The sequence below is a fragment of the Lissotriton helveticus genome, chromosome 8, assembly GCF_964261635.1.
Source record: "Lissotriton helveticus chromosome 8, aLisHel1.1, whole genome shotgun sequence".
NCBI classification, from domain to species: domain Eukaryota; kingdom Metazoa; phylum Chordata; class Amphibia; order Caudata; family Salamandridae; genus Lissotriton; species Lissotriton helveticus.
Genome location: NC_136069.1, coordinates 734,914,178 through 734,928,513, shown reverse-complemented (window position 1 = coordinate 734,928,513; position 14,336 = coordinate 734,914,178). Strand labels below are relative to the sequence as shown.

Below are 14,336 nucleotides of genomic sequence, written 5' to 3'. Positions count from 1 at the left end.
GAGTTAAATACCAGGAGACCACCAAGATTACCCAGGACTGGCCCGTAAGGTCCAAACAGCACAAAAAGAAGTACACATTGTGCAAATGCACATAATAAAATGTAAAAGGGGTCACATACTTAGGTAATAGGATATTTTGAGGTATTAGATGTTCTTCTCTCTTTTCCACTTATGTAAGTGTACAAGATGACTGGACTGTTAAATGAAAGCTCAGGGCCATACCATAGCATCTTACTTTGACATAGTAGTGGCAGGTGAAGTAGTGGACGCAATGTTATTGTACTTCAATTTTATCGACCTCGATACAATGTCATAAAACAATTACTCTATGCGTTTCTGACAAAGGACAGTATTTCATGCATTTTCTCAGTGATTTACCAGTGGAGTGGGATGTAACGCTTTTGAAACCAGAGGTGCTTTTGGGCCATTTACACAGAGCATCAGAAATTCCCTTTTTTGGATCCAGGCTATTGTAATCTTTAGGACCTCCATCGTTGAGATGGGAATGTTTACTTTGCTGTATAGGGGAGAAGCTTCCATTGGTCCAGCAGGGGACGTAGCACAGGGGACCTGAGGCCTGAGGGGCCCACTGAAATCTGATTCTTGCTGCATTTTACAGTTCAGATAGTGGCCAGAGGGGCCAATTTCTTTCCTTGAGCTATGGCCATTTACACACTGGCTACTACGAAACTGCTGCCTTACATCCCAGACATTAAAAGTGCTATTCAAGGTTATCTCAGAACTGATGTTTAGCTTGGTGCTTATATGTGTGTCCCTTTGATGAGCAATTTGTATACACAAATATTGAGCTGTATACACAAATATTGGATTGTGAAGTTAAAGAGAAAAATTGAAGTATCGAGACTCTTGATCACCTTGTAATTTGCAAACATCTAAATATTGTGACGGGTTCAGTAATTTGTTAATCCTCTTGTCTTTTTACAAGCCCTGATTAAAAACATGTGCAATATACCAAAAGTATCAAGAGTAAAGTAAAAAGTTAAGAAGGTAGCACACAACGTGCATAAAAACAAGCCACATACCAGGAGACAACTGCAGCAGAAAACAAAAATATACAGAATTCTATGAAGGTCAAAACATGACTCATAAAGATACAAAAAGACATAGTGCACAAATTAGGCATAGTTAAATTATGAGGCGAACAAAAGAAATATCAAATGTTAAAGGCTTTTTAGGCGCTCACGTATAATTACCCCAGTGTTGGATGTGACAGACTGAAGCTAAATAATGGAGAGTGGTATCAAATAAGAGACACAAAAGTTCTGAGCTCAAGGAATTAGCCATTCAGAGGTAGTGGGTACAGGTACTGTAATCTGCCAAACATGGTACATGGCGCTGTTGTTGGTGTTTTTAGATGATTTGTTATTTATTGAAATTGCAGGGTACCTGGCACTATTACTTTTTATACAATTTTAGATATTTTATATACTGACATCTCGGTGTAATATCCGATGTTTTTTAACATTTGCAGGAACTGTTAGTATGTGATTTTTAATACAAGGTTTTACTTGTTTTATCTTTTGCTATTGTGTTATGCTTATTGTGTATGTATGGCCTTTTTATGGTATGTTACTGAAATAAAGTACTTTGACTGACTGACTATAAAGGTGTGAGGTCAAGACAATGTCACCAAATCTTTGCTCATCATTTCAGAATTGGGCTCAGAATTCTGAAACCACCATATTTTACACTAAATCACTGCTATGCCATAATATATTTCAATCCTGGATGAACATTTTGATCTCCAACATCTCAAAATTATTTTTCCCCTAGATTAAATAACCTAAAATGCAGTTTTTAGGTGTTTGAAGTCATTGAATAAAATGTTTTTCATTGGGAACTTTATGTTTGCCGATGTAATTATTCTTGATCTATTTGGTAAATCATTCTACCAAGTTGATACTTTAGTGCAATCCATAAAAATTTGACTGAATCAGAATTGAGAATTTCAGCATCTCTAGTAGTTGGTATGGTCGTATAACTTCAGTCTATACTTTTCAATAGTGGTCAGATATCCCCTCAGAATAATCTTTTGTTGTATACATGGAATTTGCAGGCTCATAGCTCGTTTTTGCAGTTTAATTAAGAAAGCATTCTTTTTCTTCAAATGCAAATTTGAGATCAACTTCCCAATTTAAATTCCAATGAGAAGTTTGAATATTTTTTAGGCTGAAAAATATGAGACTTCCCAAATTGGGGTTAATCCTTGGCTTTCACACATTATCAATTTTAGGATCTGGTATGATAATTTTAGGCAAAATGTGGAGTCACCCGTTTCTTGAATGTACATTATTTTCCATAAACTGTACTTATCGATGTTGTCTTTGACAATCAGTTATTGCACATCCAAAATCCTTATATTTTCATTCTTCCAGGGCTTCTGATAGTAAACTTTACACTTTCATTTACACTAACATTCTTCGCCGTATTTTTAAATGAAGTTTATTTTCATATCGAGAACTGGGAGATTATTGAATGTTTCGAGCTTAGTAAAAGAAAATATGTAAAGGTGTTCTAAAGGTGCGCTGGAAACAGCCAATCTTTCCAGGTTTACCCATTTCATTGTTTGGTTCAGAGATTGGAGCAAACTATTGTTAACTCCGATAGCAAATTTGAGAGCTAAATGGTATTGTTCTAAGTTAGGAAGATAAAACTGCTATTTCTACATGAGTTTTGTGTTTTGGTTAATTCTTCTGGTGTAGAATATGGTCCACCCCGGAGCTGCTGCGTTATTCAGCAGCCTTACAAGATATCATCAGGGTGAATAGATTTAGCCAAATTCCATGGCTGAGTGATATAAGAGCTTGTTGGCTTCCCTAGACCTCGGCAATTGCTGGTCTCATTTCATGACAACCCCTACGCCATCTAAGGCTGCCATGAAGAAACAATATTGGGCTGTGCTGGCAAGCAGGGAGGAGCAAAAGGTTATGGGCACATTAACTTGGGACTTCTTAAATTTCAAATTGATGCATTGTTTAGAGAAATTCTGGGACCCGATTACTATCCCACTTGACAGGAAATTCCACAATCAATTCCGAGTGGGGTCACTTCTTCTCAGGTCGTTTACTATAAAATGGGTGGGATCTGAGTCCACCATGTGCCCCATTTGTAGTACCCATGACAAGACTATACCACATGTTTTGTTTGTATACCTGGCCCTGTCCAGCCCTATTGGCACATATTTGTAGACAGCTGAGTACCTCTAGTCATTCTGTTGCCCTGAGGCTATTGAAAACAGACCTCTGTCCACTGCTTTTGTGTGGGGTAGCTACGTTTTTGGGGCTGATATGGTCGATTAAAAATCTGCAATCAAATGATTTGGTTCTAGTGTTCACTTATGGGCTTTTTGGATCATTTGTATGACCCCTATTTTTAATCGCTACTTTCTACATGTGATGTTTTAGTATTTTAATCCATGCTACTATTGTGTCGTTTTAATATATTCAACTGTGATTTAGTATTTATGTTATTTGTATTTGTTAGATTTTATAGAATTTGTATTGCCTTGGCCGAAATAAAGTTATTTTGAATGATTATGGGATGTTTCCGGTTTAGCAAAAGAAAATATGTGAAGTTGTGTTGGAAACTACAGTCTTTCCAGGTCTACCCATTTCATTGTTGGGTTCAGAGATTGGAGCAAACTAGTGTAGAATCCAATAGCACATTTTAGAGCTAAATGGTATTGTTCAAAGGTAGGAAGATAAAACTGCTATTTCTACATGAAAGTTGTAGTTAATTTGCAGTTTTGTGTTTAGGTGACCAAATATAATGGTTTCCAGAGGGTAGTAACTTAAATTTTGCTTTCTACTCAAATGTTTTGTAAATATAATTCTTGGCAGTATATCCAATTTCAGAACATTTATCCTGGCCCATAAACCTAGATGTTGTCATCTTTGTAGTTCTAGTGATATGTTTTTCCTTATCTTCTCAAGAGCCTTCTCTGTGTCACATCTGAGGAGCATGGCCTAGATATTTGCTGTTTGTATTACGTTTTAAAAGGCTTCTCTTCCTAAAATCTTCCATTGATCAATCTTGAGATCAATCTCACATTTGACTTTGTCTAGTTATTTGTGTTACCATAGAATGACCCAAAGAGTTCTATGTGGCTGAATAATGCGGGTATTGATTATAAAAAGACGGCATTAGTAACATATTATCAACAAATATTTGAAATGTAGCAATAATTTGACACCCATTATGCAGTCACTAGATCTTATAGCTATTGCCAAGGGCTCAAAGGCTACGTCAAATTAACATGAGAGATAGTGGCTATCCCTGTTTTGTTCCTTGGTGAAGTTTCACTTTCTTCAAAACTTAACAATTTACACTGAACCTAGTAATATTCATTCATGTTATGCAGCTATGTAACATCAGTGACAAAAGCTCACTGTTTTCAAGTTTCAATTTAAAAAGGCCATGATGCACAATCAATAGACTTCACTACAGATAGGTCTAAGGAAACATGATTGCCCATTTTGTTATATATAAATTACATAATGTTCCTCACTAATCTTACGCTGCCTGTGACCTTTCTGCCTTTTATAAATCTTAACATCTAAAAATATAAGTACAAATCTATTGGTCCATGTTTTAGTCAGAATGTATCATCTATAGTATATTTACTTCATACTTAGCTATTGCTGCTTCCTTTTCTAGAGGTTATTTATTCCCTACTTGAATTCTTCTCCTTCTTCATTCTGTGCTTTATTACAAACTTAAGGTTTTCGTAATTATTGTATTTTAATTCCCAACTAAATTTTGAGGAAACATCCCAACAGAAGGTATCTGAAACTTTCCTGGTCTGATATTGTGTTTTTAATACCCATTGATACTTCTGTGAATGCAAGCATTACATATATTGTTAAATGTTTTCTCGAATTCTCCATTTTGTAATGCACTCAAAATATTTCTATTAATTAAGTTTTTTTCCCGAGGAAATTATGAAGTGGCTGGCATGTGCAATGAAACATCATCAAAGAGAATTATATTGTTTATTTTTTACAATGCATATATTTTTATTTGCCATATATCTGAAACCAACAGTTCTATGTATTCTGCCGTATGTTTTGCAAATACATAATTTGTAGAGAAAGCCTATACCCCTGAGGCCATGAGTCAGTGAGCCCCAATGATTTACAAGTGTTATACACTTTTTCTGTCATTGTTCACTGTATCAGATACATTTGATCTCATGCCATTCAAACTCAACTCCGACAAAACAGAAGTACTTATCTTCAGGAATAACACCTCCGTTTGGGACCACAGCTGGTGGGCAGCAGAACTCCGACCAGCGCCCACACCGACAGACCATGTAATCAACCTTAGCATCATCCTCGAATTTCAACTGATCGTGAAAATGATAAGTAAATGCAGTCACAACCTCTTGCTTCCACACCATCCGTATGCTCTGCAGAACCTTCTGGTGGATCCCAATCAACACCAGGAAGACAGTCACATGGGCCCTCGTCACCAGCCTCTCTATGCCGGAATTTTCACCCTGCTCCTCAAAAGACTCCAGACCATACAGAACACCGCAGCCAGACTCATCCTTGACCTCCCCAAATGTACCAGCATCACCCTTCACCTCAGAAACCTCCACTGGCTCTCCATCCACAAGAGATGCCAATTCAACATCCTAACACACGCATACAGACATCTACACAACCAAGGGCCTTCCTACATCAACCATTGAGTGAACTTCCACCTGCCCGCAAGACACCTGTGTTTCACCTCACTCACCCTCGCACCACCGCATCCTTCACAGCTGCACCGACAACAGCTCCTTCTCCTACATTGCTGCCAAGACCTGGAGCAACCTGCCTCTCCACCTCCGAACAGCACCCCCCCGGCAGACTTCAGATAGAAACTCAAGACCTGTTTTCGACTGGGATACGGCAGCGGCAGTGCCCATATACCCCACGAGGGTGACAGACCTGCTCTATACAAATGCTGATTGATTGATTGATGTCGAAAAGCGGTAGAAGGACAGAATAATATTTCTTCAAATTTGAGACATTTTTTATTCAGGTGAAATCAATGATATGAAATAGGTGAGAATAATGAGCACATACGAGAAAGAGAGAGAAAGAGTAATAGAGTGAGTAAACACACCTTCAAACAAACAACAAAGAACTTCTTTCAAACTCTGAGTCTGATTCATAAAGGTAGACTTAAGCGTAAGTCTAAGTTCACTACCTTTTGGCATTCACAAAAGTAAGTTACTGTTAGTAACTTTACTACTAGTAACTTTACTACTAGTAAAGTTACTACTAGTAAGATTACTAGTAGTGAAGTTACAAGTGGTAACTTCCCTTTGTTAATACCAAAAAGTAGCAAACTTAAACTAAGTCTGAGTTTACCTTTGTGAATCGGGCCCTATGTGTGAAGAATTATAAAGCAAACCAACAAAATTAGCCAAGAGCAGACATCTTAATCAATTATACTTAATAAGAGTGCTGGCAGTTGTGACCTTCCATTGCCTTGAATCTGTTTGCCGCTCGGCCCCATTAGATATTTGAAATGAATAGTTTGGTGCTGATGTGAGTTTTTTCATGCAAAGCACTACAAACGATATCAGTTTCAGAAACATGGTGCCAAATATTAAAACGGGCACAGGAGTTGGAAAGTCAGACAGAGTCTGTGTAAGCATGGCTGCTCTAATGCCGAACTTTCCCCAGTCATAATTCTACTTTTCACTGAATGCACATGCAGTACCTTTCTCTCCACTTTCTCCTTGAAATCCTTGCTGTCCCTGTTGCCCAGGGAGGCCTCTCTCACCAGGTTCGCCGGGTCTGCATTCGATTCCATCTAAAGTTTGGAAAGCAAATAAACAATGATGTCACACAACGGTGCTTCACAGAGTATAGAACATATGTGTAGGGTAAAATGGCCTGTAAGAGTCCATAGGATGCTGATAAGTTGAGGAAAAACACACGAACTCCTAGCCGAGTACACAGCAAACGTCTTCACGTAAAAGATGACCAGGAGTCTTATGAGTTCTTTGTGATAATGAATTGAAGGCAGATGTTTTTTTTGTGTTTACTTATCATTGGACCACAAAATTAAGACTCTTGGTTGATTCGAGGTTACAAATGTAACACTGCACAATCAACAGATTACTTTTTGATCACTTTCTTGAGTACTGAAAAGGAAGGTGCATTGCAGTTTAAGACACATTTTCTAACTGAAATGTAATGTTCTTGGTTTCTTAGAGAAACCATAATTTCTTAGATTCATGACCCGAGGCAGACTTACAGGGGGAACAACCTTTATAACGCAACTTTTAGCAGTTTAAGGACTGGTGTTGGAATATTAAATTAAACTATTCACTATCCAGCACCCCCCAGTGTAATGCGTTGTAATGGAATGCGTTTTAAAACTTGCGTTGTTACAGCATGCGTGGTAAAAGCATGCAGTGTAACAACGTACATCCGACTTACAGTACTCATGCACCAGTGGCTGTGCTCCCTGCAGGGATCTAAGTAGATCATATATGTTATGGAGGGGTAACTCATGGCTTCGATAGCAATTTCCTGCCTATAAATGATAGGCATGCTCAATGCTACCTTCATATCTTCCATTTACTCATTATGCATACTACCAGGAAAAAAAAACTGTTTGCTCTGATACTTCAAGCCTGAGTTAATGGCTCGACGACTTACCAGCAATCTTCTTAGCAACAACAGCCTTTCCTCATCATGAATATTATAGAAATGAAGTGTGTCCACCTATCTAGCCACCAGGCCCACGAAGCACCAACAGCTGAAGAGCTGAAATATGCTTGTGCATGCACCTGAGCGTAAGTAAAAAACATGCTAGAAAATGTGTACATGCGTGTGACAGTGTGTAATTGTGTGTGCAAGACCATGTGTATGTGTGAGCATCTGTGTGTGTTGCATGATGAAAGTGAGTGAATGACAAGAGGTGTACATGAGAATGAGTGATAGTGAGTGACAGCGAGTGTGTGGGTGTAATTGTAAGTGTGAATGAGTGGGTCAATGTAAGTGAAAATAAGTGAGAATGAATGAGAGTGAGTAAGAATGAGTGAGTGAGGTGTTGGTGAGAGTGAGAGTGATAGTGAGTGAGAATAAATGAGTGAAAATAAGTGAGGGAGAGTGAGGGAGTGTAAGAATGAGTAAGTCCAGAGCTATGCCGGAGAGCCACACTTCCCTATAGCCGTAGATGACCACGCCCCACTGTGGTAATGGTGGCGCACCTCGGCAGTACCAGCGTGTGCTGATGTCCGTGCTTGTGGACATCGCAGTTTTGGCGGTTTGGTGGAGAAAGTGCTGCGGGATACGGAGTCAGTGAGAAAGCGCAGGAGAAGCGTTTTTGGGCAGGATTAAATCACAGAAAGCAGAGCAGCTTCTCGACGGCGTCTAGACTCTGCTTGACGAGGAGTGAGCTAAGACTGTGTTTTGGATGCAGGCGCCCTGGGAGGAGACACAGGACACCTGAGTTTGCGATGAGTCAGCGGGAGAGAGGTGAGGAGAGGCAACGAGTGGCAAGGACATTAGCAGGACGGAGCCTACATGGTGGTGTATGAAGGGGAAGAGAAATATAACAGACTGAGCAGTAGAAATAAGATATATATATTTTTTCTCTTCTTTTTTTTTTGTCAGGGGAAGCCCTGATTGAAAGTAGCTTCACTGCTCTACTTCTTAATTTTTGGGCACTCCCTTGGCTGGAGCTACTATGGGGCGACACAATAAGCAGAATCAGCTAACATCCAGAGTTGAAACAGCCACTGGCCTAAAAGCTAAGACGCGCTTGGCTCAGGCACAGAACAAAGTTTCGTCCGCCGTGGGGGGAGGCAGAGCAGGACTGTTGGGGAATCGTCCTGAACATAATTCCAGCTTTGAGAGCTCGGAAGAAGAACCAGCGTCGTAACCAGCGACAGAGCCTCCTGGGACACTCCAGGGAGTTGGAACCTCCCCATCAGTATCCACTAGAGGGCCGGGCGACACTGGTAGCTGGGTAGTGGATAAGGCAGGAACACCTGAAAGTGGTAAAAAGGAGGAGAAGAGTATGAAGGAGTTTCCTCTTTTTGTGAAAAAATCAGCACAACCTATCCCTCCTCAGTCTAGTCCATCTCAGACTGCGGTCATTGTTCTTGCCTCCCCCCGCCAGCTTCCATTGGACTTAAGTTCATCGTCTTCCCCTGGCACTTCCTCGGTGTTTCCAGCCCTCCCGCTCGCCAAAACCCTCAAGCCTCACCCTCAACCTCAACTCTCCTGTTGCAAGAATCGAATTCCAACTTGCTGAATTCTGTCCTTCCGCCTTCCGCAGACTCAGCATTGCAACCATTTGTTCAGCCGTTGCAGTCAAGGCAGGACCAGATTTTGAGTGGCAGCAACCCGACACTTTCCCCGGGGCCTCAGGAACAGCAAAAACAGCAAAACGTTCATACTCAGAAGTTGAAGGCCCTTAAAATACCGCAATTGACTCACAACCAGGACCAGGAAGTGATTGATACTATACAATTCCCAGCCTCAGGTCCTGTTTCAGAATCTCTAGAGACTCTATTAGATGATCCAGCAGCATTGCAACAACCAAACAGTTGGATATTAAAACACTGCTTAACCTCATTCTTGAGGAAATTAGAGACATGAAGAGGTCACAGGAGAATGAAATTGCTTCTCTTCATTCAAGATTAGGCAAAATAGAGGATACAGTGGCATGTCTTCCGGTTAAAATACAGGAAGCAGAGACTAGGATCTCTCAGTTGGAGGATCAGATGTCCGGACTGATTATCAAAGTACGTGAAGTAACCAAGGAAAGAAATTCGTTAGAAAATAAACTGGAGGAGCTGGAAAACCACTCACGCCGTTCAAATCTGCGCATAGTGGGAGTACCAGAAAGGGTGGTGGAAGCTCAAGTACCACTATGGGTGGAGTCCTTTATTAAGGAAAAAGTTCTTCCTGAGTTCAGTGGAGATTTGACAATTACCAGGGCCCATAGAGTTCCTTTCCATCCTTTGCCAAGTTCGAGTGGCCCATGTACAATCTTGGTTAATTTCTCAGACTATCGGATAAAGGAGAAGATCCTGGCCAAGTCCATACAACAAAAGCAATTCCCAGTGAATGAGACTTCTAACTGTAGATTTATTCCAGACATGTCTGCTGCTGCGGCCCGGAGGCGTAAGGAATTTGTCATACTGCTTTTTTTGTTCAAGGCGCAAGGCGCACAGGCATCAATTGCTCAACAGTCTAAACTACGTGTGCTTGTCAAGGGGAAATTCCACATGTTTGCTAATATAGAGGATGCCCAGGATCTTCTCAAGGAGATTTCAGGGCCTCAATAAGTTGGTAGACTGATGTTTGTCTTTTCTCACGTTCAACGGTTTGAAAGGTTTTCCTTTTTTAAGAATCTGGCTGGTGATGAAAATACGAACCAAATAGGAATCAATAAATGTATTACTTTTTATTTGTTTCCTTTAGCCAGATTGTTTGCAATATATATATATACCACGGGGAGGGGAGGGTCAGCCTGGGTGCAGATCCATGGCACCCTTTAAAGTAGCTGAGGGGGGTAAGAGGTGGTGTGTGTGGAGAGTGTGGGGGTACACCTCTTGTGGGGGATGGTTTGAGAGGGTAGGGGGAGGGTCAGGGGGTTAAAAAGATTAGCAGCAAAAGGAGCAGTAGCAGGGGCATTGGAGCAAAAGCTTTCAAGAAAATGGCTAAGTACGTTTATAGCAGCTGTTTTTTTTTCTTTTTTGATGTCTATATGTTTGAAAATCAGGATAAAGAATGATCAATAGGTGTCGCACTATATCTATTAATGTTAATGGGATTTTAAATAAGTCCAAATATGGAGCGTTAATAAGGTGGCTAGTATCCTGCTCGCCACAGGTAGTTTTTTTTCAGGAAACCCACTTGAAAACAAATTTTCCTACACTATATCTTCCTAGGTGTTTCTCTCATGTGTTTTTGCCTCTGCCGAGCTAGCTAAAAGAGGGGTAGCTATATATTTTTGCCTTAGTCTTCCTTGGGAATTTGGGCAAATTAGGAGAGATCCGCTTGGGCGATGGCTTTGGGTTGAGGCCAAACTGAATGGGATGATTTTAAATTGTATAAACTATTATGGCCCGACAATTGATGACACTACACCGTTACGTCCCCGGGAAAAATAGTTATAGGTGGGGATTTCAATTTCATTCAAGATTTTTTTTAAAACACCTCAAATAAGAATAAAAAAGAGCTGAAACCCCAAACAAAGTCTTGGAAGCCCTAAAGCAGGAACATCTATTGGTAGATCAATGGCGTAAATGCAACCCGACCGCTGCAAAATTTACGTGCTATTCTAACAAATTCCACACGGCCTCGCGGATTGATTTTTTTCTTATTTCACGATCCCTGAAGGTTTTAGATACCACCATAGGGATTAATCCCTTCTCAGATCATTCTTTAATAACAGTTGAGTATGCGATTGAAGGGGGTGGAAAGGCTCAATCCAGGTGGCAGATGGATCGTCTACTCCTCCAAGATCTCAATTGGGTAGCTCAAACAAAAGAATGGATATTAGAGTTCTTTAACCTAAATGAAGGTACTGCAGAAATCTTCTCAGTTTGGGGAGGGTTTAAAGCAGCCACTAGAGGCCATATGATTGCACGAGCAGCTGCACAGACGAGAGAGAGGCATGATAAGATCAACCAACTTCAACAGGATGTGTCTAATGCTATAAACCTCAGAGACATCCCACCTCAGGGGAGATGCGGCTTTGCAATTAGAAAGGGCAAAGGCAGCCTTAAAATAATGTTTTGTAAATGAGGACATCAATAGCTCAAAAACCTATCAACAAAGAGTATATGAGGAGAGCCAAATGGTGGGAAAAATGCTAGCACGGCAAACAAAAACTAAACAAGAGAAAGCCTTATTAGCAGAGATTATCAATCCCAAGACACAAAACACTGTTAGAGATAAGGATGATATAGCTCAAGTATTCATGGATCCCTACTCTCAGCTATATTCCACGAAATATTCTATAAATATTTTGATGAAGTTAATCTTCCTGTCTTACCCGGCCCATTAGCTGATCAACTAGAGAGCGAAATTTTAGCTTTAGTATTTTTAGATACAGTGAAATTAATTGCAGGGGCAAAAGCGTGTGGTGCAGATGGGCTCCCAATTGAATTTTATAAAACTTTTGCTAAAGAATTGACTCCTTTTTTGGTTAAATTATTTAATGCTGTCAGATTGGGAGGATTGGTTCCTTTGAGCTTTAAAGAGTCCATTATTATTAGTTTTGTTAAAAAGGGGAAAAATGAGAAGGACGTTAATTCATGTAGGCCGATCAGCCTTCTTAACATTGATTTTAAGATTTTAATGAAAATATGGGCCCAGCGTTTCTCCCTGATTGCCCAAGCGTTAATTCACTCTGATCAGTCAGGCTTTGTGGCAGGAAGGTCTATGTCTTCAAATACTGGGTTTCTAATACAGGCTCTAGACTTTGTTTCTAATAAAAAAATTCCAACTTTAATTTCAATGGTCGATGCCAAAAAGGCTTTCGACCTGGTACATTGGGATGCACTAATTATCAGTATGCTAAAATGTGGCTTTCCGGCTCAGATAATTAATATGTTGAAAAATATTTACCAGGATGCTCAAGCAAGGGTGGTAGTTAATGCCAATTCAATAGGGGCAATTAATATCAATCGTGGTACCAGGCAAGGCTGCCCGATGTCCCCCATCCTGTTTACTTTTTTTATTGGCTTTTGTAGTCTGGACTAATTTGCATACAGCCAGGTTCTGAAACTGGGATGGTGCAATGAGCTAAAAAACGGTGTTGGATCTAGCCCTGATCTCTTGACTGGGTGAGAGTACTCTGCTTAATTCAGAGACTCTGTCCATCACCACCCCTTGTTGTAAATACTTTTTTTATTGAGCAGCTAGCCATAAGAATACGTGGAAATCATGAAATTAAGCCACCCATAGCAGGAATGGCAAAAATTAAATTATTCGCAGATGATATTATTTTATATCTATATCCTGACAAATTAAATCTCGATCAAGCGTTACATGAATTGAGTCGTTCGAACTGACTGGTGGATATAAAATTGATCAAAATAAAACCGAGGTACTGGTACTGAATTCGGGTTGTAACTTTCTACCTTTAAATTTAAGATCACAAGCTTTAAAAAAAGAACCAATCAGATACCTGGGTATTTATGTCTCAAATCAGTTCGAACAATTATTTAGCTTGAATTATTTAACAATGCGAAATAAAATTAAAACTTTGCTGGAGAGATGGACTCTTTTACCATTAACTTTGATTGGCCGGATTGCACTTATTAAAATGTCGATACTTCCTTTATTGGTTTTTCTTTTTATAAATGTGCCGTTAAAGATTAATTCTTATTATTTTAGAGAGATTGAGTCCATGATCAGGGATTTTGTCTGGAATAAGAAAGTTTCGAGGGGGAAATTGAGTAAATTACAGTTGGGAACTATACAAGGGGGCCTAGCTCTACCAAATATACGTACTTATTATATGGCAGCTATCATGGATCTCACAGCACGTTTACTGGAGCCCAATGGACTGCTTGATATGTTTTTTATGAAAAAGTGTATAAGAGGTAGGTTCACAAGTTCAGATTTTTCTAAAAACATCGAAATTACCAAAAAAGACCAAGTAAATAGGACTATCCGTGATTTTTCATATAGATTACAGTCCTTTTTTTAACAGGAAGGGGGTGGAGGCTTGTACTACTTGAAATTAGAGGAGTGCAAGATCTTGGGGCTTCAAATTCATTCTTGTAAGCTCAAAAAGAGGAGAGACTCTGGTTTTGGTGATTTGGGTTCTTTTTTTACATCGCAGAAATGTATTACCTGGCAAGAGGTTTTTTACATTGAATTTTGTTTTGACACTATTGCAGTAGCAAACATTGGGTGGGTCCTGACGAAGGCACTGGACAGAACGATGTCTGAGGGTGCCGAAACATGTTGACCACTTTATTATCTTAGACAGCATCTGGTAAAACTGTCTTTTTGCACTGTTTTTATTTGAATTGCAAGAGATAATAATAAATATGGGGTCTCTCGCAACTCAATTTTAACTTCACTTATCACCTACGCACTGCACTTAGTTCCCATACACTCAACTACTCTCATCTGGTAGGAGTTTAAATAGCTATACTAAAACATCCTCGGGCTCCCCATCACTATGATAGGGTTGTAGCCCTTAGGGTCACTAGTGTGGCTGTAGAGAGGAGACCCAGATGATGAAGCATGTCACCATGTGGTGAGTGATGGGAATCCGGAAATGTATTGAATATTTTTCCTTTCTTTTTGAGCGCGGCTATCTCAGTGTTGTTTTTC

At 39.8% G+C, this 14,336-nt stretch overlaps 1 protein-coding gene across 1 annotated transcript in view; it reads right to left on the bottom strand.

Annotated features, from left to right (window-relative positions):
* COL4A1 (collagen type IV alpha 1 chain) overlaps positions 1–14,336 on the bottom strand; it is a 594,749-nt gene that overhangs the window by 196,867 nt on the left and 383,546 nt on the right. Inside the window, exon 22 of the mRNA XM_078657555.1 lies at positions 6,736–6,828. Coding sequence (XP_078513681.1) covers positions 6,736–6,828 — 93 coding nt within the window. The remainder of the gene's footprint in view (positions 1–6,735; positions 6,829–14,336) is intronic.